The sequence below is a fragment of the Protopterus annectens genome, chromosome 1.part0 (assembly GCF_019279795.1).
Source record: "Protopterus annectens isolate FY-2018-M chromosome 1.part0, PAN1.0, whole genome shotgun sequence".
Classification (NCBI taxonomy): Eukaryota; Metazoa; Chordata; order Ceratodontiformes; family Protopteridae; genus Protopterus; species Protopterus annectens.
The window spans coordinates 22,347,812-22,372,965 of NC_056725.1; the positions used below are offsets into that span (position 1 = coordinate 22,347,812).

General features: G+C 41.6%; 1 protein-coding gene across 2 annotated transcripts in view; it reads left to right on the plus strand.

Annotated features, from left to right (window-relative positions):
* Window positions 1-25,154, plus strand: part of LOC122808471 (dehydrogenase/reductase SDR family member 4-like) — a 501,584-nt gene that overhangs the window by 169,563 nt on the left and 306,867 nt on the right. For both annotated transcript variants that reach the window (XM_044079461.1, XM_044079529.1), the window contains exon 3: window positions 4,015-4,116. In XM_044079461.1, the coding sequence (XP_043935396.1) occupies window positions 4,015-4,116 (102 nt within the window). The remainder of the gene's footprint in view (window positions 1-4,014; window positions 4,117-25,154) is intronic.

Genomic DNA, 25,154 nt, shown 5'->3' on the forward strand with positions numbered 1-25,154 from the left:
ATTGACGCTGCAGTACTACACTTGTGTTCTCCTTTTGGATGAGATGTAGAGGTCCTATATGCCCAAGTTGGTAGCAACTCTGGTGCATGGAAAAGATCCCACTGCACCTATTGAAAAGGTACCCTGGCTAAATTTTCCCTTAGCAGTATAAATGACCACCTTGGGTCCCCCCTGAAGAGGCCTGTAACCTAGTGAGACTAAACCTGGTCAAGGATATATTATAAAAAGTAAATCACTAAAGTCAGTCTCTGATGCTAGTGATTGAATACCTAGTTTTGAGTTCAAAGAATGTACGTCCCTATTTATGCAACACTCAAAGTGGCAGGCAACTCCAAACTAGAAAATGTTCCCTGGTCACTTAAGTGGCAGTCTGCCCACGGGGTTTACCTGGCTGACAAATGCATATAATTTAAAATTAGTCACTTTTGTCCAACTAGTTGGGCTTTGTCTAGAAGTACGTAAGGTATTTAACTGCAGTTACTGATTTGTTTCTGATTCTTGAGCAAAACTTGTGGTCAGGGAATTTGTACTGTGCACTTGTGCTATAAGTGAGCTGAGATGCATTTGTGGGCCATTCATGAATTCAGCTGATTTCAAGCAAATATGAAGTATATAGTTATACAAGTGGTCGAAACTGGCTGTATGCATACTCACATGTCTATCTCATTTTACCCACCACATTTTAAGCAACACCTGGAGAAGGGTTAAAGGTTCACTGAATTCCTAACTAGTGATAAGACCATGAGTAGTGTGCTTGTGTGTGGGTGTCCTGGACATTCAACTTTCTCTCAACTCGCTGAAGAGCTTTGTGTATGGAGAAACTTGTATTACAACTGCTGTACAACTTTTGTCAAGTCTTTACAACTTAAAATTTGTTGGTCCTTAACCTCAGTCTCTGCTCAGGAACAGTCCTTTATCAAATAACTTTAAATACAGTTTAGCCATGTTGTAAGCTTCCTTCCTAGTTGTCTTTCTTGCACAAAGTGGAACATATGGGCATAGTATCTTTTCTTTTGAAGAGAAGGTTGACTATATTTTTTTCTTTATGTACATTCATATTGCAAGCCTGCTCTTGGCTGTATAGCTTTATTCCTTGATGTGGTTATTTTTTTTTTGGGGGGGGAGGGGGGGGTATTTACTTGCCCATCTGGGACTTTGGACATTTACAACTAACTTTCTCCTAGGAATCTCTAATGGTTGAACTGGGTATGTAGAAAAACAAGCGTACTGTGAGCTTTCTCCCTGGTTAGTAAATGTTACACATTTATCCATGTGTCATATATCCATATATGAATATCCATTTATCAGTTATCTGCTTTAGCCAGATTGTCAACACACAAACATTCCTAGCCAGAATTTGTACCTGATCCAGTATGAATGTCATGTACCCTCTGCAAGCAATGCAACTACTGTATGTATAGATCTACTGTATATGTTCTTCTGTAACTACCATCGTTATTGCTGTGCTGAATGTATACAACTTTTTTCTAAAAGCATCTTTGTTTGTCAGTCAACCTTGGAGCTTTTCTCCCCGGGCCTCTGCTGAAAATGGACATATATCCAGTCGGACTATCCCAGTCAAATGTAAAATAAAATTCCACTGAGGCGGTCAACTTTCCATTGGCACATGTGGAATATTATGGATGCAGTTTCTTTTGCTTGCTACTATGGATATTATGGTAATGTCAAACCATACTAAGTTGACTGAACCTGAAGTCTCAACGTCCAGTAGATATCCTTAAATTATCTGTCACAAACTACAAATTCTTAAATTCTCCTGATACTTGTTCATATAGTTATCAATATAACTTGCAAAACTTTAAAATGTTCATCCAGAAAAAGTATTCAAATCCTGGAATGGATTACTGTTTCCAGACATTCCCTTTTGAGTGCTACTTGCAATTCTAATCTGGAACTAATTTTGCCGAATGTCTTTTCGAATGTTTCTCCTATGCCTCAGCATTTTTGATCTGGTAAATCTGGCAGTATTGGACTGTAAACTTTGTATCTCTGGAGTGTATACTGACAAACCTCCTCAGAAGGCCTTTCTCACTCCAATGTGTAATCCTTCAGAAAACTAGTATCTAACTTCAGTAGTTGGGGACCTATGCAGACTGCTTTGGTCACTGTGTCCACTATTGTACACAAGTGTAATTGCAGATTACAAAAAGTACAATGTTCAGGTCTAGGCGTGTGATCATTCCATTATATTCTGCACTCAGACCAGAGTATGCCCCCTTTGGTAACAATCCAATTTGAAACTACTTGAATGCCCACAGGACTTGAAATTAAGGACCCAAAGCATAACTATGACCACATCAAAATTCTGTCCCTCTTCTGCATCCTACAGGCTACTAAGGGGCCATCTTGGTGCAGGTCTTAACCTGTCAGACCTGCTGAATGTTCACAAGCTCAATGAGGCATAAACACCCCCCTCCATCTCTGTTACAATTAGAGATGTACACATGAGAATACCACTACTTTGGAGCATTCTTTGCCACATAAAGCAAAGTACTGTTACCCATCCATTTGTCCAGATTACATTTTTGATAGTGTAACTGCAAACCCATCCCTGGTTTAGCACTCTTGTTCCTCATGCATAGGAGCAATATGTAAAGGTTCATATTTTTGTGCTATTCGTGCTTAAAATAGGGCTGTATACTTCATAGGCATTTATAGCTAAGCTTCTAAAGACCTCCCTGGTCAATAGTTTAGTATGTACCAGTGAACTAATCCCAAGGTGATTCCTGAGGGAGATTTTTAAGCTGTCCAGTAATTGACAGTCTGCACCCCCAATGATGCAGAAAGGTTAATACGTTGATATTGCAGCACTGCAGGTAGGAAGAATGGGGAAAGTAGCTTTTTGCACTCGAGGGGCGCTTTTTCCTACTTTGTTTCTCACTATTGTGTGCAGATGACTGGCTTCTAGGAGAAGCTTCCAAAGTTTATAGTAAAGATGGGCAACTTCAAGTTTAAAAACTGGATTGGCTGTTGGCTGGGCAGTCTAGTATTCTGACTCTAAAATGCAGTGGGAGGATTAAAGGGAGTGACTGTACTTTCTGTGCTTCCAACAGCAAATGAGAGGAGGGAATCTTGTAGCAGAATGTACTTGAGGTAGACTGCCAGAGACTACTTAAGAATGCATCCAGAATAGGGATGAGATGTACATTTTCAAGGCTTCCTCAAACTTTCAAAGAGGTTATGAAAGATCTTCAGATGTGACTTATTCCCTTTAGGGGCTGCCTTTTTTTAAGACCAACGGAACCATAGCTCTCAACTTCCCATCTATTGAAGCCTTTACCTTGAATGTGTGACAGACCCTTTAAGAAAGTATGAAATGAGTTGTAATAAGGTAGACTTGAGAGATGAAATGGAACCAGTGTGGCTTTCATAATGCCAGGGTTGGTGGTGCAGTTAAAAGGGGGAAATCCCTGCCAGGTCCTAAAGATGGATTCATCAGTCTGCCTACTAATTAACACAAGCTTAGGAAAGGTTATGGTATGTAGACTGGGTCCTATCTAATGCTCTGCCTGCAGTATCACTAATGCAGGTCTTGGTTACACTATTTGTTGTCTCTTGACATTTTATAAAGTACTACACTGGCTTACAGAACCTAATTTGCTACTCTGAAGTGGATGGAGCCAGGATGGTCTCCTTCATGGAGGCTACTGCAAACGTACTCCATTGAGTTTCTGCATGGTGTATCCAATTAAATTATAACACTAAAAGGACCAATCTCTTCTGACATGTTTCAAGTACACTTGTATGTAGAATAAATCCCTGTTTTTTATTTTTGATGTGGTCCTTTATGTTGGAAGAAAAATCTGTCAAATGTTTTGAAGTCAACTATCTGGGAGATGTAAAACGGATTAATTGCTTTAATGTGTGAGGTACAGTGCAGACTTAGTGCTTGCCTTGTACCATGGAGGTTACCCATAGAGTAAATGTGTAGTGTGCTCCTGCTTAACTTAATATTTTTGGGCATCACAAGAATAACCCCTTTTTTTATTACAGACTCTAGAGCAGCATGGTGCGATTGACATTCTGGTGTCTAATGCAGCAGTGAATCCATTTGTAGGTAAAATAGTGGATTGCAGCAAGGAAATGTGGCAAAAGGTAAGTCTGCATCTGTTAATGGCTGTGAAATCATAAAGCTGAGTTTGTAGATTAACTGTAAAATGTATCCATCCAAAGTTAAATAACATGTGGTTGAGTACTTCTATTGGTTGTCTAATTCTGAACTATTACCAGAGAATAGTTGATCTGCTAATTGGTGTCTAAAATGCAGTGGGTAGCTGTCGTGGAGGGGGAGGAGTAGTATTCCCCAAGGGCGGTGTATGTGCTTGTAACAATCTGGTGAGGAATGAGATGAGCAGCATCTCAAACTGTGGACCCAAACTGTTCAGGTTTGAGTTGACTGTAGCCAAACCAGCATCTGCTAATCTATTGCAGAGTGGATTGTGTGCAGTTCCAGTTATGGAAATTATCAAGTTCCAATATTTTATTCGTAGACCTTGGCAGAGTGAAGTTTAGGACCCTCAAGGTTTTTATTTTTGCAACTTCCCCTTTTTAAACCATGCTGCCTATCTGTATGAATAGGGTGACCAGGTATTTGTGGCTGGGTCTTTAATTCATTAACCTCAGTTATAAAACTTCCCAACATTTTAATGTTTTACAGGCTTTAAGCATTGTTGAATCTAGTTGCCTTGGTTGCTAGACTTGCTCTTGAACTCTATTTCAGTACAATCAGCATAACAGACTTTATCAGCCTAACATTCTAGTTTCTTATCCCCTTTGCAAATGAGAGCAAAATGGCACTATACTACAACTCCCAATAGGGTGTTACTGCAAAGCAACACTTTGGTGCTACAGTAATGCCAGGGTATCGGAGGAAACTAGAATTTTCCTCTTTTCAATACAGCATTCTTACTAGTAATTGTTTAATCTTATTGAAAGGTGCTCTGAGGCAATGTATTAAATGTATGCACGTTACTCTTGACAAGCACATCTGTAATAAATGGTGGCATTTACTAAAATGGGATGAGCAGAGCCAAAAAATCATTTAGACCCAGGCTGATTTATGTAGGTCCAAGAGAATGGTGACTGAAGATGGGAACTGAAATGTGCATTAACACTGGAACATTTTCTGAGCAGAATAACCAATTCCTGAAATAAAGGAGTTGGATGTTCAGTAAAAATGATTAAAACCACTCCACTACAGATATTGTGCAGCGATGTGGTGCATCAGGAGAAGACAATTTAATGCCAAGGTCATATTTGGGTCAGGGTGACATGCATTGCTACAGCATAGAGTAGAAAAAAGGGCATGCACTAGGAAAGCTGGGCTGCTGCTATTCCAAGTCTTTTTGGATGACTTGGAAGGAAATGTTCCCTCATAAAATGCTAGTTTTCTAGCTAGTCTTAGTGAAGAGGCCATGATTCCGTCTAAAGATAGTAAAGGTAATGGCCCTCTAACGCCAGCAATAGGTGATTCTGTTTAAGTGGGTTTAGAAATTTTTCCCAGAGCTGCACTGCAGTGTTGCAGGCTGTTTTGTATTTCAGAGTAATGGCTGCCTTTCCGTTCAACATCTTGTAAGATAGTCAATAATATGTTATCCAAACCCTGGGACAGGCATTTACGTTTGCCTAACTACTCATCCAATAGCATAATCTTGGAACAAGAATCCAGTAGATCAACTTCTAATCTGTTTACAGCAAAATCCACAACCTCCCATATCTGAAAGGAAGCATTTAAGGTGCTAACTGATGGAAGCTTAATTTAGACTTCTATTCCTAGATGGGCATTGATGTGCCCAATATAGCAGCTATAATATCCTTAAGACATTTAGGAACTATACAGGCAATTATATAATTGGAGTACAGAGACTATTGTTCTAATTTTATTTTACATTTGTTGACCGGGATAGTCCTACTGGATGCATGTCCATTTTCAGCGGTAGCCCGGGGAGAAAAGCTCCAAGGGTAAGCAGATACAGCATTACATAATACCAGCATTACATATTACAAACGGACTATTTACAGAGATTACATAAGCAAGTTAAACAAGTTCCACAGGTTAGAGATAAGATGGTCAATGATATGTTATCCAAACCCTGGGACTGAGTCATTTATGTTTGACATCAGCTTTAGCCCAGATGTATGCCTTGTTTGTCCTCTGTATGCAGGGGAGACTTTGAACATTAAGTAGTCAATAGGCCAAACATCTTAACTGGGACAAATCTTATCCCTAGCAGTAAGATGCATAATCCTAAACTATCCATAACGCGTAACCATTAACTTGATATACACAAACTTCAAAGGTCCATTCTAGTAGTATGGAAAGGTGGTCTCTTGTAATATGTGGGATTGTCTAGGGCATATGGGTAGGTATGATTAGTGCCAAAAGAGCATAATTTAATTTAACTTCATGCTCTTAAAGTCTTTGGATAAGCTGTCCAGGTAACCTCGGAGTGAATGGATGTATATTACAGAACATTGTAATGTCATCCACAAACTTGCACACCCTTTGAGAGGACAATCTGATATTGAGACCAAAAAGCTGGGGACCCAACAGAGCTCCAAGGAATGCCCCTCAATACATTTGTATTCAAAGCTACAGTCTTATTCTAGCCTTGTATTTCCTGTTTTAGCCAGTCTGCCACACACCTTACCACATATGGTTCAGTTTTCAGCTTAACCATATCCAATGGCATGAGACCTTGTTAAAAGTCTTGCCATATCTAAATTGCAACTGCAAAACCATTATCCAAAGAGCTAATGACTAGTCATTCCTGCCTCAAACTTATAATTTACAAGTTTGGAAACCATACTGGAAAATACCTGAGCTTGTTTTCAAACGTGCATTAAATGTATGGTATGCTAGAAACTTTTTCCTAGTATGCATGCAAGGCCCATTGGCCTCGCGTATCAACAGTACTACTGGGTTTACATTTCTGAAATGGAGTAACTGCAGTCTCCTACATCCTGGGCACAAAGCCTTCATCTGATTTCTGAAACAGTAAAGCAAGGTCTTGGATTTTCACCTATTCACTTAAAAAAATAACCAACTATGTGAGGGCTAGCTAGTGATTTTTCTATGGCCTCAGCAGAAATCTCGGGACTAGCACACTACTCAAAATATTAATGGACCCGCAGGGCCTTTAAACCACATCCAGAGGACACAAGTAATTCTGCAACTTAAACCAATTTAGTTCTGCTCCTATGGCACAAAATCTAGGGAGAATGGAGATATCTTGAAGGTGCCGAAGGCCTTGTTCCTGGCATTATGTAATCTGTCAGTTTAGCAGTAAAGTATTTGCATTGAACATTTTCAAGATATAAATTGCATGGTGCATGTATTAACAGTTTAGTGTAGTCAGGAGTATTTTAAATATGGGTGAGTCTCTTCAGTGACTGCTTAAAATAAGCAAGTACTCTAGTTAAGAAATAGGCTGGACAAAAGCAATTTTAATATGCTGTGATCTTGGACCACTGGGATGGGGTGTAAATGTGTAGTAATCCCATTTTACAAGGATGACTGTCTAGAGTAATACCTTTCATTTAAGCTATAAATGAGCTTTTTGTAAAAAAAACAATGAATGTTCGGTGGGAATCTAAGGCTGCAGCTGAAGAAAATTGTATATTCTGTTCTGAATGAAATTTGTGATTTGTTTACTACATGGGGACGAGCTGTTTGCAGGTCCAAGCAATAATCTTGAGTTATGAATATTCCTTGCTAAGTAAAATGCACTTTAAAAGTACAATGGCAGGCTGGAGAAAGTTTGGAATCCATGTGATGTGAATGAGGGCACCCTCTTAATAGTCTTAAGATATGCTAATGCATTTAATAGAAGAGTGCATTGTGCACATATTTTGGGCTAAAAGTTAGTTTTCTGAAGGCATTCGGGCTGTTTTTCACATGAGGGGAACAGAGGTAAAAACTGCAATCAATTGTAAGTGAAAACTTGGTTTGTAGTGTGTTTTAGCATGGGTAACATTTTAGATTGGTTAATGCCTGTGCATGCAGCTGTCTGTCAATTGCTTCTATCTGGAGGTTTAAACTTGAAGGTGTACATAGTTTTGCAACTTAAGTTAATAGGGTATGATGGGTGTTTTGAAAATGTATTTAGTTGCTAAAGACTAAGTTTTTTGAATGACCGTTTCAAATGAAGACTAAAAACTGCATGAAAGATTAACCTAATAGTGTGTGCATGTAATGTCCGGGTTTTTAATTCTACTTTCATATGTAATGGATGGAAATTGCTTATAAAGGCTCCTCTAGCCATATCTTGCAACATAATGGCCTTACAGGGTCTGGTCAAGAAAATGAGTGCAAATAGCAATGCTGCTGAAGACTTGTTTGGAAAGAAGTGAGCATGTGAATTTGACAGGGTTTCAGGATGGATTTCCAACAAAATTGGGGATGAGAAATGAGTAATTGGGGTTTCAATAGTGAGAGGAAACATATGGTAGATTTATGGTAGCAAGGTGCTGTTGGTAATGGCATAGGATTATGCTGGAATGAATTTTTATTCCATCAAAAACTGCTATGGAGCTTAATATAGTTTTGGGAGAAATCCACTTTCAGCAGGGAATATTACTCCTAGGTGGGGAGGTTTGAAGGGAAGAAAGTGATGAAGGTCTGGAATATTTTAGCAGTATTGGAGGAAGTCCAACAATGTAGCCACCAAAGACTAAACTCAGACCCAGCTTCATACAAACCCATTTTGATTTTAAACCATTGAGGCATTTGTGTATATGGGCTAAAAGAATAGCAAAAGTGCTGTCAAAATTGATAACTAGATCAAGGTTGTGTGGCGATAGAACAATGATCCACAGGGAAGCAGAATGTAAGAATACCACTGGTAGGTATTGATGCAGTGAAAGCATTTGATAGAGTAACCTGGGTTTCTGAGTAGGCCAGTGGAAGCATTTGCATTCCCTGATGCACTAAGGTTAATTTTGAAGATGTATAACTGATCTGAGGCAAGAATTAGTGGAAGGGCTTCTCTGAAGAGGAACCAGGTGGGTTTCTTTACTTCCCTGGGCTATTGGCTTTATAAGAGAACTGACATAAGGGACTCAGAAATGCAAGGGCATAATTGATGATGATCAAAAGTTGGCTTTATTTGCAGATGGCCTTTTCTGGATTTATGCACAAAATCTGTGCTGTGGAACACTTGAGACTGAAGTCTTTCAGGATGCAAAATTAAGAAAATAGATTATAGCTATAAAACTATTTATCCCTTTGAATTCCAGCAATAGCCATACCTCTGGGGAGACCAGATGAAGCATTTAAGAAGATGGATTATAAAGGCTTCTGTTATGGCTAAGGATATGTGGGAAGAGAAGATACAAAAACCTGAGAAACTGGAAGCTCTGTATATGGAACGAAAGATGGAAAGCAGTGAATAATGTTTAGTCCCTTTATTACATAACTCTGGCGCATTTTTCTCCACTGGAAGAAAAGTTGTGGACAGTAAGAATTTCTATGAGGGAGAGGACAAGAGTTGGATGAGCTGAGCTTCCCAATAGAACAAGGTGGCTTATGATCTGATTTGAAGGGATAGATTAAAGCTATGCAGTTAAGACTAGCAGAAGATTAAAAATGGAAAAGTGGTGGTGGAGGGAGCAAGTTCAAAAGTGTGATTTTTTTGAATACAGATCCTTAAGGAGAATGACCATACAGAATAGTTTATGAAGTAGCAGGAAGTGTACCCCTCATGTTGGATTATTTCTTAGAATAGAGTTTGACAGTAGGGACAACTACAAAAGTAGGGGCAAGAAAATGTCCAAGGGAAGACTGGAATTTACTGGAGAACTGGCGAGGGAACCAATACTAGAGGGGAAAGTGGGATGAGGCCACTGTTTGGACTATAGGCTATACTGTTTTCCTTACTAAGGAGTGATTTGGAGTAAGGCGAAGAGGGTTAATGGAATCTTGAGACCTGCTCTGGTAGGGTTTTTAGTTGCACCTTGGAACACGATGCTGATGAAGTGGTGATTCAACACTTTTGCCATAATAAAATTATCAGAGGTCCCAAAAAATTGGGAAGAGACCGAAAAGGTAATTTACGAGAGAATAGTGGGAGGACATTCATGGCTCCCAGTTATGCAACAGTCCTAGAGGTTTAGGAATATCCAAAGTATTTCCTTGGGTAGCTAGCAAATGCTGTTGGAGGTATGATGGAAAAGAGGTAACTGTAGTTTTTATATATATATATATATATATATATATATATATAGAGTGTAATGAGTCTGAAGATTTAAAAATTCCTTATAGACTTCTGTCAGAAAAATTGGGTGAACAAATGGCTGTAACGAAGTGCTGCTTCAAAAAGCATCTGAATTGCCTAGATGTAGTTGACAATCCATTTAATTCTGCTGACTGTCAAATTACAAAATGGCAGTCCATCTAAACCAACTGCATTTAACTCTTATAAACTATAAGAACTGCAAGTGGGATCTTTGAAAAGGGGAGGAGCAAATTACATATACAGATTTTCCTTGTAGCCAGTCCATTACACACCTCCATTTCTATGCAACTGTTTTCTGTTAATGTTTAAATAACCTTTATCACTTAGGCAAACTGCATTTAAGCTATACTAGAATTCACATTGGTCTTAAGAAATTGGTGCTGGGATTGAGGCAAAAGCACCTCTTATAAGGCTATTGCAGTTGACCCTTTGCTATGCAGTACTCAATTGTAAACTTCTCTAAACGGAGGAGGAAATGTACAATTTAGGGAGACATGGTTCAAACATGGTGGTTTACTGTAACATCCAAGGCTATGGTGGTATCGGCTTTAGGAAAAATGGATTGGGTTGAGATTCCATGTTCACTAAACTTTAAGGTCAAATCTCTTGGCTGAAGCTTTCCTGTCCGCATTAGAATAGGGGACAAATGTTTTATGCATCATACACTAAATGAATTTTAGCTTTAATACTGAATTAACGATGTGTTCAACATTTTGAACTTGTAATCGCATGGAGTGATTTGAATGCAAACCTCATTTGCAGGGAGACCTCTCCCAAAACTGAATTATTGAAGCTACTGCTTATCTTGTACCAACATGGGGATTTTGGGCTGAATGAATATTCTGGATATTGTCCTTTTGTAGTTTTCTTCCAAACTGGCAGTTGCTAAGTGAAGGGCAATTTTAGATTTCAGATGTTGTATCCTTTAGCAAATGCATACTAATCCAAAAAAATATTCTAGCAATTTTCTAAGAGCAAGATTTAATACCAGTCCCTAACTTGTGCCTTTGTCTCTGATTCTTAAGCTCTCAGTTGGAGCTATAGTGCTCTGAAAATTCAAAAGTGAACAAATTTATAATGGTCCCATAATTAGTGTTTTGTATTACTGGGCTAGTGATTAAGACATATGAGGGCTAAGCTGAGGAGGGACTGAAGACATGGTGCCCAACTGTAGAACCATGGATATGCCTGTTAATAACGGAGGAATGTTTGATACATGCGTATCAGTTGTCTTTGCCCTCCATGATGGGATAACATTTGTGCAAGTTGGGTAGAGGAGTGCACTTTTGTTCCCAATTTAAACATTTGAAAGTTCAAGCTTCTGTTTGTAACTTTCAACTTCTCTCTAAAATCTGAGAAAGCTTTACATGTAGCTTGTCAACTGGTGATCAGCAGTATTGCCCTTTTTTCTTTTGCTGATGAAGAAATAATGCTATCTTGGAGCAGATTTTAGCAAGCTTACCCAAGCCATCAAATTGGGGCAGGGGATGCTTATTGAGTGGATTAATTAGTGACCACTTGATCAAATTCCTTGGCTGATTTTTAGTTACTTGATGGGGATACTTTTTGAGCCATTTCAAAGTACATGGCCAAATTGTCAAACCATATGGTTGAGACAATGTGGTCTACTATTTAGTCAAATATGAACCCAAATGCCCATGGAAAGTGCTTTTGTAGGGGGAAAGTCTCCCTGCACCCTCACCTCTTGATTGTATATATAAACTCAGATCCCACTACAGTGGGGAAAAATATCAAATTCCTTTATTCCCCCACTGTACTGAGATCCAAGTCAGTTTGGACTGAATTGTTGACCATATGATCTCTACCATACTGGGTTCAATAATTTGGCTGTTTATTGAATTATCACGTATGGGAGGAAACATTACATTTTTATAAATTTTATTTTTTTTATTTTGCATTTGTTTACTGGGATAGTCCAACTGGATACACTTCCATTTTCAGTGGAAGCCTGGGGAGAAAAGCTTCACAGACAGACTTGCATAGATTACACAAGTAAGCAAACCATTATAAAGTATATACAATGGCTTAGTAGTGTTCCCTAGTAGGAACACTCAATTCTCATGGACAGACTCCATTAAAAGTAAGATGAATCAGATTGGAAGCAGAGCTTGGCGACTTAATACAAGTTGATACTTGCAGAATATGCTTTTTAGTTTATAACTTAATCAGGGTTGGTACATGTGCTTAACCAATTCACTGAGATGCTGTGTTTTTTTAAGAGACTTTGAGGATTGTAGTGTTATGTAGTTTGGCAACTAATTCCAGGTTTTACCAACAAAGTTGGCAAACGGGGATTCACTAAAGTTAGCTTTGTGGGTTTGGACCAGTAGTTTATTGGCTAACTGGTTGCGATATGGCTTACTTGAGGGGGTATCCTCGGGTTGGTACAAAATTTTGTGCACTATTAAGAGTTGAATTGAATTAAGCTGGGCAGTTCTAGCCACTCTAGTTTAGTTTAAGGTTCTGGCAGTGGTGGGTCCCTATAGGTGGAGCCAGTGGCGAAATCTGGCAATATGATTGTAGCTATGGGGACTGCTTGCGATTTGGTTTTGAGTACAGTCTGCATATGAGTAGGTGTGATTGGGCGATTGCATTCCTAACCAGTGGGGTTAAAAATGTTTATATACAGTGATCCAAGCTTCTTATTGATTGGTTTTGTTGACCTGTAGGTCAAATTTGTGTCTTTTTATAGCCCCTAGCCGTTTGTGATTATCTGGGGAAATAGTGGTACCATGGTTGTGACAGTGAACGTGTGGTGGATCTACTAGTGGGGGAGAAGAGTAGAAGTTTAGTTTTATTGGGGTTCAGAAGTAGGCATTGGTTGGTGAGCCAGTTCTCGATGGTGTTGAATGTATTTTGGGTTAAGGTATGAAGTTCAGATGGGGAGTTGGCTGAGCAGATCAGTGGAATCTGCATGTTGAATGCAGGTAGCTTTAGGGGATAGTGTGAAGGTTAAAAATGGACCTAGTGTGGACCCTTGAGGGACACGGTGAGGTAGCTGGCTGGAGAGTTTGCCCTGCCATAGTACCAACCTGTTTACCAGTCCGGTAGGAATGGAACCACTGGATAGGCTTGTTGAGGGAAATAGATTTTAAAGAACGAATGAGAACATGGTTGACCATGTCAAAACCTTTTGATAGGTCAAGAAAGAGGGCGGAGGTTAGCCTATTGTCATTCCTGTTTTATGGCAGTAGTGAAGGAAAGGAGGGCTGAGGTGGTGCTGTGATATGGCCTGAAACCATGCTGGGAGTTGGATAGTAATTCTGTGTAAGGTATTGCATTAGTTGATTGTGTACACATTTCTACATTATTTTGGCAAGTGGAGAGTGGCAATGGGTCAATAGTTGGATATATCTGAGGACCCGCCACCTTTATGGAGTGGGATGAAGTCAGATTTTCCAGAGGGAGGGGATAGTGTTTTCAGATAAGGTTCTGTCTATTAGGATAGATATGGGATATACAATGGCATCTGCAGCTATTTGTAGGCCCTCTGCAGGGAGGAGATCAGCAGTGAGTGTGGTAGGTTTTAGTGTTTTGATAAACTAGTGTATATTGGTTGGAAGCTAAATTCAGGGTGATTACTGGGTAGATTAGGCATGTGACTTAAGTTAGAGGGGGTTAGTTGATTTGTCAAGGATTGGATCGTTTCAGTGAAAGTTATTAAAGGCGCTAGCTATGGTCTCTGGGGAACTATGGATGTAGTTAGCTGGGGTTGGGGTGGTGGAATGACCTGGAAAAGTAGTTTATTTAAGGCTGCCCAGAACTTTTGAGGGTTATGGTGTTTTTTGTAGGAGGTTTTGGTAGAAGCTTTTTTATCCAGTAAGTTTTTTTGCATCATTCCGAAGTTGACTATATTTTAGGTGGTTAAGTGGGGCTTTAATTCTCCAGCTGGCTCAGGCTCTGTTTCTAGTTTTGATTTTTAGCTTTGGTATCTTGAGCCATGGTGCTGTATTTGATCTAGTTTTTATTGTATGTGCTTGGAGCATGGGAATCAAGGATACTTAAGAATTTAGTGTTGATCTATGGCAGCCTCTAATGTTGGATTTTTTTTAGTTTTGACCAGTCAACTGCTTTATATTTTGGAATATAGCAGCATCAGTTTTTCCTTTTTATATTTGGGCTGGTGAGGGTTTCCTGCCTTATGTTTTATGATGTAGGTTAGACTATGGTCACTGAGGTAATCGGGGAGAGTACCAGCTGTGTACAGTTGGGGTTGGTTATCGACTAGGATCCAGTGTGGGATACTTTCCCAGTTGGCTTGTTTATCCTAGAGGGAGAGGTTATGGTCTGTTTAAACCCAAATAAGTTTATATGGGTGGGGGGGGGGGGTCAGAAGAGCCAGTTGGTGTTAAAATCACAACTATGGTTTCTTGGGGGGTAGGTAGTGGATAACCAGTAAAGGAGATGATCTAGGGTATTTAGGTTGTTGCCTGGTGAATGTATGCACATGCAAGGTTTTGTTTTGGTTAATCTGTAGCTTGGTTATGAGGAGATCCATTTTATTGAATTGGGGAGGTTGAATGGTGTCAGTATTTTTGTAAAGGACTGCTATCCCATCTTTCCTTGTAGCACGGTCCAACTGGTGAATATTGTATTTTGGAGGTAGTATCTCATTGTCGGTAGTACTGGGTTTTAGCCAGGTTTCTGTAAGACTGTCTGGGGAGTGGGTTGCTAGAAGGGCGTGTAGGTTGGGAATCTTAATATTTCTAATATTTAGTTTAAATGCTAGGAGGGAACTAGTGGGAGTATTCATGGGTAGCTTGACTGTGGGGGTTGTGGTAGGAGCGTGGAGGTTATTGGATGTGGGTGGGCCAGGGTTGGGATGAATGTCTGTTATAAGGTTAGTGATGGGATATTCCGAGCTTTAGGAGTAAGTTTTATGTAGTCTGTCTTTAGGATTGTTTTGTGGCTGTACAGGGGTGGTAATTTTAGAGGGTGGTATATTCAGGATGGTAGTGTTTGAAGTTGTGGGTGTCTGACCATTTGGGTAGTAAATACAATGGTCAAGTGTTCGTAGGCAGTGAGATGGTAAAATAAACAGTATAGGCATTTGGGTAATTTAGTATTTTTTTTGCTTGCATTTTGTTAGGGGGTGGGCCAAATTTTGATGGCTGACTGTGCTAACAGGGTGTGAAAGAATGGGAGAAGGAAATGGGTTAAGGGGACAGGGTTGCTCCGGTGATGTGTGAGGTGCTGATTGGTACTTAGCAGGAGGGGAGTGGCAGTCTGGTTTAAATTTAGCACTAGGGGCAGGTGGTATTTGGTTGCAATTGAATGTCGCATCTATGCAGTTAATTGAACATAACCGTGCTTTCAATACCACCTTCTCTTAAACCTCATTTCTTGTATTCCCACATTTCCCATTTTTTATATAATTTGTTCCTAACCTTTTATAAAGATCCCACTTAATTTATTTTACTATATTCACCAGTACTGCTTAGTTTGCACTTTGCCAAAGAATCATTTCTAGAAAATGGGAATCTGCCACCAGAATTGAACCCAGCAGGGCCTTACTGGGTCTAGGCATTTCAAGTCCTGTTTCACTGCAAAGTTCTTAATTGCACCAATTTGCTTGTCCATTATTTTTGATAGTGTAGTCTGTAGGAAAATTTTAGTCTGACAACTTCATTACACTCCCCAAAAATGTTTCCAATTACATCTTCTGTCACAACCAACACGTTCAATCTACCTGAATTCTTTGGAATCTGCATTTGCTCCCAAATGTACTTTCTCCCATTGTTTGTGAACAGTTCATCTGGGGTTACATTGGCTTGATGCAATTAGCCAGTTGTGCTGCCAGTCTGAATAACCTGAAGGCTTTTTCTGCTCCAAATAAAGGGATGCTTCAGACCATGTCTGCTATGTTTTGTTTCAGCTGCCTTTAGATAATTGTGTACCTGAGCTGTGGAGAAAAACTGGTCTCAGCCGTATTTAAGAAATGTATTGGCAACTTGGGTAATAGAGCCGTATTTACCTTACCTGTGTAAGGAAATGTACTTTAACAATGCTAGGTAATTTGCAGATAGTCCATTCAGCTTCAGCCAGGTTAAAGCATTTACTATTTAAGGTATTTGATGCCCCATTCTAACATGCGTCCATTAAAGTCTCTAAGTTGATACCACAATCGTGTACCTGCCTGAATTGCAGATTCAGTCTGGGTCAAAATGGCTTGTTGACCTGTTGGTCATAATTGGTTTGACAAATTTGTTGTAGGCACTATTTTGACTGCTTCCCCAATGGCTGGAATAGTCTGGCTAGACGTTTGCTAATTTTGTAGCATTTCAAGAAGTTTGGCTGATTTTATGGGAGTACCTGCCAAACTGTCATGGCAGATATGACAACTTGCCTTGTTTCTGTGCTTTGAATTTATCAATATGCTATTAATGGGCTATTGTGTCAAACTGAAGATAGGGCTGTGGAAGTCCATAGCTGATCAGCTGACTTCCAGAAATGGTGTGAATCAAATATCAAGTAAGCATAGAGTTTAACATTTTAAAAACTGTGCTAGTCCTTAAGACTGTGGCTGGAACTGCTTTGTAGAGTGTTCAGATTTCTGTATATACTCTGCTTATAGACTGGAAAGAATTGAGTACTAACACTAGGCAAATTCTAGCAATGAGGGGTAATCTGCAGCACTTTTTGCCCTGATGAATATTAAAATACTGTCTTGTATACTTTGCACTTTTAAACAATCTGCAGCATTCTGTTTTCTTCCCCCATATTCCGTGATCTTACCCACTTAACTCTACAATATTCTGAATTCCATTAAATAAACTTTTCTGCATATTTCCTGATATAATATTTTAACCAGCATGTTGTAATTAACATGTCACTACCTTTTAAACTACCTGAATGCTGTCAGTTTTGAAGCTGTTTGGCTACTTCTCGCAGTGTAAGTCTCAAATTGTATAAACATCATCCTATGCATGTAAAAATGTACACAACCTTGTACACATACTGTGCTCATCATGAAAAGTGTTAAATGTAAAGCTTGATCTGATCATCATCATCATTCATTCCTTACACATGGGTATCTGTTCTGACTTCTGAACAGAGCCAGCCATTTTCCAAGCTTGCGTCTGCTTCACTCTCGAGCTAAACTCTTACCCACAATCCCCTCTCCCTGTTACCTTAGATTCGTTTGCCGCATTGCCATTTGGTCTTATCAAGCTGCTTCTCTTGAGCTAAGTAGTTTGTTGTATAATGGTCGTTTATATTACTTTTCTGTCAAGTTTCTTCGTTGTCTTGTACCCAATCACATCTCGTGACCATATTTTCTTGGTTTTCTTTCCTCTACCTTTTTACTGCAAGGTATTCTCCCCTTAAAATCGTTGGTAATCTTTCCCTTTTTTCATACTTTTGGGTATTCTTTTGTACCATTGTTGGTACCCTTTTTCTTTCTAATTTTTCTATCATGACAGGTAAAGGTAGTCTGGGGTTTAAACTGTGTTCTGACTGGACAAACTACCTACTTCTGATGCACACTTTGTGCGTTTATTGTTTGGGGGTGTCCCACTTATCTGTTGACCTGCCCTGTACTATCTGTGTAAACTTTTTCAAATAGAACTTTGTTGGAAAGGAAAAAGTTGTTGAAGGGACTTCTTAAATCTCCCTTTTCAGAGGCTATTTCTGGGTCTGAGGCCTTAACCCCTCCTAGAGCCCATAAAATCTTTAATGTCTGGAATTAAAGATAAGCTCACTAAACTAGGTATAAATCCTTATGTCACAAGATGGGTTGCCAACTGGCTCACGGACAGAACCCACACTGAAAGTAGCGGGTTCCAAATCTGACTTCAGACCAGTGGAATACCACAGGGTTCAGTCCTGGGCCCCCTCCTGTTTGGTATCTACTTCTCTGAAGTGCAGGCTAACACAGAAGGTCTTTGGCTAACAGTTGCAGATGACTGCAAACTAGGAGCCATAATCAAAACTCCTAACTATGTGGACAAATTACAAAAGGGCCTCAGATACCTGGTGTCAAAGCCATGGCCTGACACTCGATGCCAAAAAGTGTATTGTCATCCCCTTTGGTAAAAACTCATGCTGAAAATGTGAGACCTTGGGACACAGGTGGACAGTAGTCTCATTTGATCACATTGCCACATTGGTCAGGAAACCTTACATGGCTCATCTCCTCACAAAAGGATTCTCATCCAGAAAGAGGTCATTGTTCCCCTCTACTAATAACTCATTGTACCCATTATAGAGTACAATGCCCCTTTTGGTATGTACCTCACAAGACCTCTACAACTGGAAAGTCCACAGAAATGCCTCTGAGGATTACTGGCCTCAGATGCCCTGCACAGACTCTCAAACTACAGCTTTACTCAATCGCATATCTCCTACTCTGAGGCTATCTCTGCCTAACGTACAAAGCTATGTCAAACCCAGAGCTGTTGGACATCCTCCACTTAAAGAAATCCCAATCCCTCCGAGCTACACGCTCTAGGGACCTAAACCTTGTCACCACAATAAACAGAACATGCTGGAGGGATAGATTCCTGTCCCAGAGATTTCACATACTCTGGAACAGACTACCTATCTATGTCGAGCAGAGCTCATTAGCACTCAAGAAAAATCTTAATTGGAAGGGAAATTAACCCCAGGGATCACGTCTGTTGCTCTGCTCTACAGGGGCACAGGTAAATAATTTTCTTGGGTGGTGAAAGCCAGAGTACATTTTTGGCTAGGCTAATATAGGCCCTAGGGCCAATAGCCTAGTACCTATGAACCTATGTACCTACCAAGGCTAAATCTTTGCCTCCGTCCTGGCTGGGGACTCCCACCAACCAAAACCTAAAAAGGCTCACGTTTTGGCTCCAGAGCTCACTCAGTCAGCCAGAGTGCTTTTGGTGCCTAGACCTTTGTCACGGAGGCCTTTGGCTCCATTAGTGATCTTGGCTCAGTCTTCTCCTGCAGCCTTCACTATATCTGCACTGAGGGGCTCCTCTGTTCAGACTACCACTGTATCTGCACAGACCGTTCAGTCGGCACAGACCTTGACCACATCTGCTCGGACATCTTACTCAGAACAGACTCCTTTATTGTTGACAAGTTTAGTCAGTTCCAGCTTTGGTACCAGCAGCCACTTCGGCACCGATCCCTGTGTTGATGCAGACCATGACTTGGGCACCGATTGACTTTGGTGCAGACGCCCATAGTCCAGTCTCTCTCTGCACCATTGTGTGGACTGGTGAGATGGGCACAGAATTTGCCTTTTCTGTGGACAGGCCTATTTCTCCCTCTCTCAGAAGTTCACTAGAAGCCTTTCTGAACACTGATGCATCTTGTGGATCAGGTGCTCTAGGCCAGAGGTATCCCACCCCCCAGGAACTATCCCTCCTTGGGAGGTGATCGCCCATCTCCAAAGACTACTCCTTCATTGCCTTCGAAGTCCATGGATATAGCAGTCTTCCCCTTCTGCAGTTCCCTTTATGGATCTCATTAAGGAACTGCAGTTGCCTTTATGGCAGGAAAGTTTTGCTACGACCCAGGATGTCAGTTGTGACACGCATACTTTGCTGCTCCACAGCCATCCAGGGACTCTGGGTTGGCAGGCTGAGCCACTTAGGGGAGGGGGTGACCCCTGCCCTAGACATTCCCTCTTCAGGTGGACCAGCCTTCCAACTGATGGAGATGGCTTTCACTGCTGCTGGCACTACTGGACGGTCTATCCCTCCGCCCTCCTCTGGTACACTGGTTTCACAAGTCGCACAGAGCAGACACTGGTGCAAGGGCCTCGGGACATACTCCCACAGGAAACCCCTTTTCCACAGTCTTCCCCAGCTTCTCCCACTGAGGAAGTCCACCGGAAAAGTTTGTGTGAGAGGAAGCACATGGACTCTACAGAGGAGTCAGTCACTGAAGAGACATTTTGATGAGGGGGAAGGGTCCTCTGTCACCCTCTGAGGTATCCTTTGGTGATATCCTGAAACAGAGGTGACTGGCAGTCCTCTAATCCAATCTGAGGAATCTGTTCCTGCAGGCCTTTTGCGCCTGGCCCCCTACCACCTGGGTTACTCCACCTGCCGATTAACTTGTCTGGCTTATCGTGCAGTGTGCTTGGAAGGCTCCTGCCACTGTCAAAACTATTCCCCGGAGGCCAGATAACATTTTGTCCCCTCCTGCTAGGGTTCCCCATTGGTCAAAAGGTCTTCCTGTGGATGCTTTGGTGGTGGCTGCAACAAAGGATCTGGCAGAAAAAAAGCTAGACTGTCCATCCACCTAAGGGTCCCGGGCACTGGACAGGATAGGGAAGTGCACCTTTGCATCAGCGACCTTTACTATCTGGTCCCTGAATTGTATGGCACCCTTTACCAGGCTTCAAAGGGATCCAATTTCTTAGCTCTCTGAAACCTTAGCTGGTGCAGTGTCTGAGGTCCATGGCAGTGGCCTCTCAGCTGGCCACCGTTGAGTCAATATCAAACTCCTCTGTGATGCATCACACATCAGAAGGAGCAGCTAGAGTGGCAGGTTCAGCTGCAGTCTTGAGACTATGCACCTGGATGCGCTTAATTTTGCAGAACCTTTAAGGCTTCCTTTCTTAATGCTCCCATTTGAGGCCTTATTGTTTGGACCCAAAGTTAAAAGCACACTGGCCAGATGTGAACAGGATGGTAAGACCCTTTCTGCCATAGGTGTCGACTACTTTTCCCCTCAACGTGCTTTCTCCCAAAACCGAGTGGGAAGATATGGTTCAAGAAATCTCTGGGTCCTTTCTGTGACATAGGCAGAGTTCTCCCCTAGAGGCAGAGGGGGAAACTCTTAGGGAAGACTCCTTTCGGGGCAGAGGGGGTCTGTGTAACCAGTGTTCCAGGGATTTTCCCTGGCAAATCCTACCAGCGCTCCTGAAGAGCGGCCCAACTCCTTTCCTGTGGAGGTGGTTGGGGGATGTTTCTCCTTGTACCCTTCTGCCTGGCTAACCATCACCACCGATTCTTGGGTACAAAGGATTATAGCCAGAGGTTCATATCCCCTTCGATCTTTGTCCTGTTCCTTCAAAAAATCTTCCCAATGTTCCACCCAGTCAATGGGAAGAAGCAGCACTAAAGATAGAAAAGCTGCCAGGAAAGTCATCCAAATAGTCCCTCCAGACCAGATAGAATCTGGATTCTACTCAAGACTCTTTGGTGCCAAAGAAAACCAGGGACTGGAGACCAATTTTGGATCTCTGTGTATTGAACAAGTTTGTGTACAAAAATTCCGGATGGTCACTAGTCCCCCCCCCCCCCCTGCTTTTGGAAAAAGACTATTGGATGTGCTCTAGATCTTCAAGATGCGTACTACTACATAAAAGTGAACAGGCCATCAAGAAGATTTCTGCACTTTGTGCAGGAGCCAGTCACTACCAGTTCAGAGTACTGCCCTTTGGACTCTCTACAGCCCTCAAGAGTGTTCACAAAAAGTGCGTGGCAGTTGTCACAGCTCACTTGTGACTTCAAGGATTCCAGGTGTTTCCATACCTGGATGAATGGCTCATTTCTGCCCCTACCAGACATCTACTAGAAGAAGCCCTGGCATACTCTCTCCTCACTGCACAAAGGCTAGGCATAACCATAAACTGGCAAAAATCCAATCTCACCCAATCTGTCGACAGAATTCATAGGTGTTATCTTGGACACAACTGCAGAGCAGCCATTCCAGAGCACAGAATTTTAAGGATAAAGCAACTGATTCCAGTCCTTTCAAGGGAGAAATCCATGGCTCACTCTGTTCTACAGCTGTTGGGTTCCATGGCAGCCTCCATCACCATTGTCCCCCTGGCCAGGCTTCACATGAGGCTTCTGCTCACCCAATGGTATCCTTTTCAGAATCCTCTTTCAGCCATGATTCGAGTAACCCACAGGTGCAAACAGGATTTAAATTGGTGGATGACCATCTGTCACAATGGTCTCTCCCTTTTCCCCCAGCAACCCAAGGCCACAGTGACCATGGACACCTCCCTGGTGGGGGCGCTATGTCAGGGACAGACAGTCCAAGGCAATTGGTCTGAACTGGAGGCCCATCTGCATATAAATGTTCTAGAGCAGAGCAGTGCTTCTGGCATTGCAAGCATTCCATCCCCTGCTGCAGTCTGACAATTGCAATTTCAATATGGCGGTCTGGTAAATCAACAAGCAAGGTGGAGCCAAATCGTACCCCATTTTGTCTAGAGGCCATGAGGATAGGGCAATGGGTGATGGCTACAAACTGTTTTCTTCTAGCAATGCACATTCCTGGGAGTTCCAACGTGATAGCAGACCCTCAGTAGGTGCATTCTTCAACCTCACAAGTGGTTCCTGAATCGCTTGATAGCGGCAGAGATCTTCCACCACTGGGGCCATCCTTGCTGTGACCTCCTTGCATCCCCGACCAACTGCAAATGCAGCAACTACTTCACCCGGATTCCCTCTCTGGGATAGTCACCCAGGGACACTAGTCCACAATTGGCCCTTGGGTCTTATCACATTCCCACCCTTCCCCTCATTCCCCAGTTTCTGAAGAAAGCCCATCGGTTGAAGAGCAAGGTGATCATCATAGCACCATATTGGCCTCTACAGATTTGGTTCCCCTTCCTTTGGCCTCGCCTACTAGATCGACCATGGATTCTCCATCCAACCCTGGAGTTGATCTCGCATCCACAGAACCTGATTTATCCCAGCTTTTGAACAACCTGAAGCTCCCAGCTTGGCTAATCAATTTCCCTTGATTGCCAGGCAGAATGATCTTTACCAGTGTAACATTCTCATTGCATCTTGAGTCTTCCACTAGAATTACTTACCTGAGCAAGTGGAAGATTTACCTGTTGGCTGAAAGATAAACAAGTAGATCTCTTCTCAGCACCAGTGTGTAATACTAGACTATCTGGCCAACCTTTTCCAATCAGGTCTATCCGTCTCTACCATTAGAGTTCATTTGGCTGCAATTTCTAATTTTCATGAGGGCGTCCCAAGATTCCTCATGTCCCACATTGTGCAAGACCTTCATAAAAGGTGTGAATCAACTGAAGCCACCTTTTTAGAGAACCTGTTCAACCATGGGATTAGTTCTACAAGCTCTGACAATGCCACCTTTCAAACCAGCCTCTTGCGACCTCAAGCATTTGTCATGGAAAGCCTTGTTTTTGGCTGCCATTACTTCTGCCAGACATATTTCTGCGCTTCAGGCTTTGTGTATCAAGAGTCCATACTTGATTTTTCAGTGTCTGAGAACTAATCCATTTCTGCCAAAAGTGATCTCTGAAATGTCTATTAATCAAACCATTGAATTGCCAGTTTTCTTTCCCAATCATTCAAACAGAGGAGAGTATTGCCTACATACCCTAGATATCCACAGGCAAATCTGTTTTTACTTAAAACAGGACTAGGTCCTTTCGTAAATCTGACCAGTTATTTTTGGCCTTTTCTGGACCTAGATTAGGATCTGCTGTTGCCAAGGTCACATTAGCTAGATGGTTGAAGACTGTGACCTTCATTTATACACAAATCTTGTTGCCTACTACCATGAAAGCTCATTCATGTCTGTAGCAACTTCTGCTGCTGCCTTCCATGCCAGAGTTTCTTTACATGACATCTGTGTAGCTGCAACTTGGGCTATGCCTCATACCTTCAATCATTGCAAATTGGATTTCTTCAGGGGAAGAGCATTTTTTGGTTCTATGGTGCTCTGGAATGTCCTTCCATGAGAGCCTCCCAGGAATAGAGGTATCTGGGGAATGAAGATTAACATCCGATAAGTTGCGTCTTACCACAATGTTCCATCTGTTCATCTGTATTGTTAATCCTCATTCAGTCATTACGACCTTCCCCCCCTCCTGTGGTTTCTAGTGGATCTCACCATCCGGTTCTCAGGTTATTTGACCAGAGGTAGCCTCTACCTTTTTTGACTTAAACTCAATTTGAGGTAACAGGGAGAGGGGATTGTGGGTAAGTTTGAAGCCGACACGAGCTTGGAAAATGGTTATCAACAATACAGATGGAATGTTATAGTAAGACCCAACTTCTTTTTTCTGTTAATACAATTCTAACAAATCCTGTGCCTCCATTCCCATTTGTTGACCAGGTAGGTTTACTGGACACTTAAGAAATCCAATTCTAAAACAAAACATTGCTTTGGACTGCCCTCAAATTTAAGTGGTAATCCCCTGACCCCCCCCCCCCCCATGCACAGAAGTCTTTCATGCTGTCTGAGACCAGTCACCAGTGGAGTCCCCCAGGGTTCTTTGCTAGGACCTCTCCTGTTTGGCATCTACTTTTCTGTAGTAAAAACCAATACTGAAGGACTCTGGCTGACTAAGTCTAAATGCTAAATACATTGTACTCTGGGAATTCATTTAACCCAGGGAACTACCACATTGATATGCCCCTAAAAGCTGACCCAGTTTGGATTTTGGAACTTGTGTGGACAGTGACTTAACTCTTGACAAACATTTCTATTGTCAGCCCTTCTGTACTGGGCAGCTTGTAAAGAGGTTTGTCTAGATCTAGGCAAGTTTGTCCCCTTCACTTAGCCCAAATTAGTCCAAGCATTGAATATCATGCCCACTTTATGTATCTGTCCAGATGCATGCAACCACTGGAACACGGACAGACCCCTTACTATTAGGATACAAGGCCTAAACATGTCCTACATGGACTTAAAGCCCCTGTCATGATACTCTGTATCCTGCAGACTGAGGTGACCTGGCATGCAAGGCATCCTCTGACCCATTACTGACTTTGCTGCAAATCAAAGAAACTGTCACTTCGATTCACAAATGCAAATGGGAGAAAAATTACATTTCTTTGGGCTCAATGTGCATATAAAACAGTAAATTTAACATCTCTATAAACTATTATAGAGACAGTTGACAGGCAATACATGCATTATTGCACTGATTTAAGATGGTCACTCATTAGC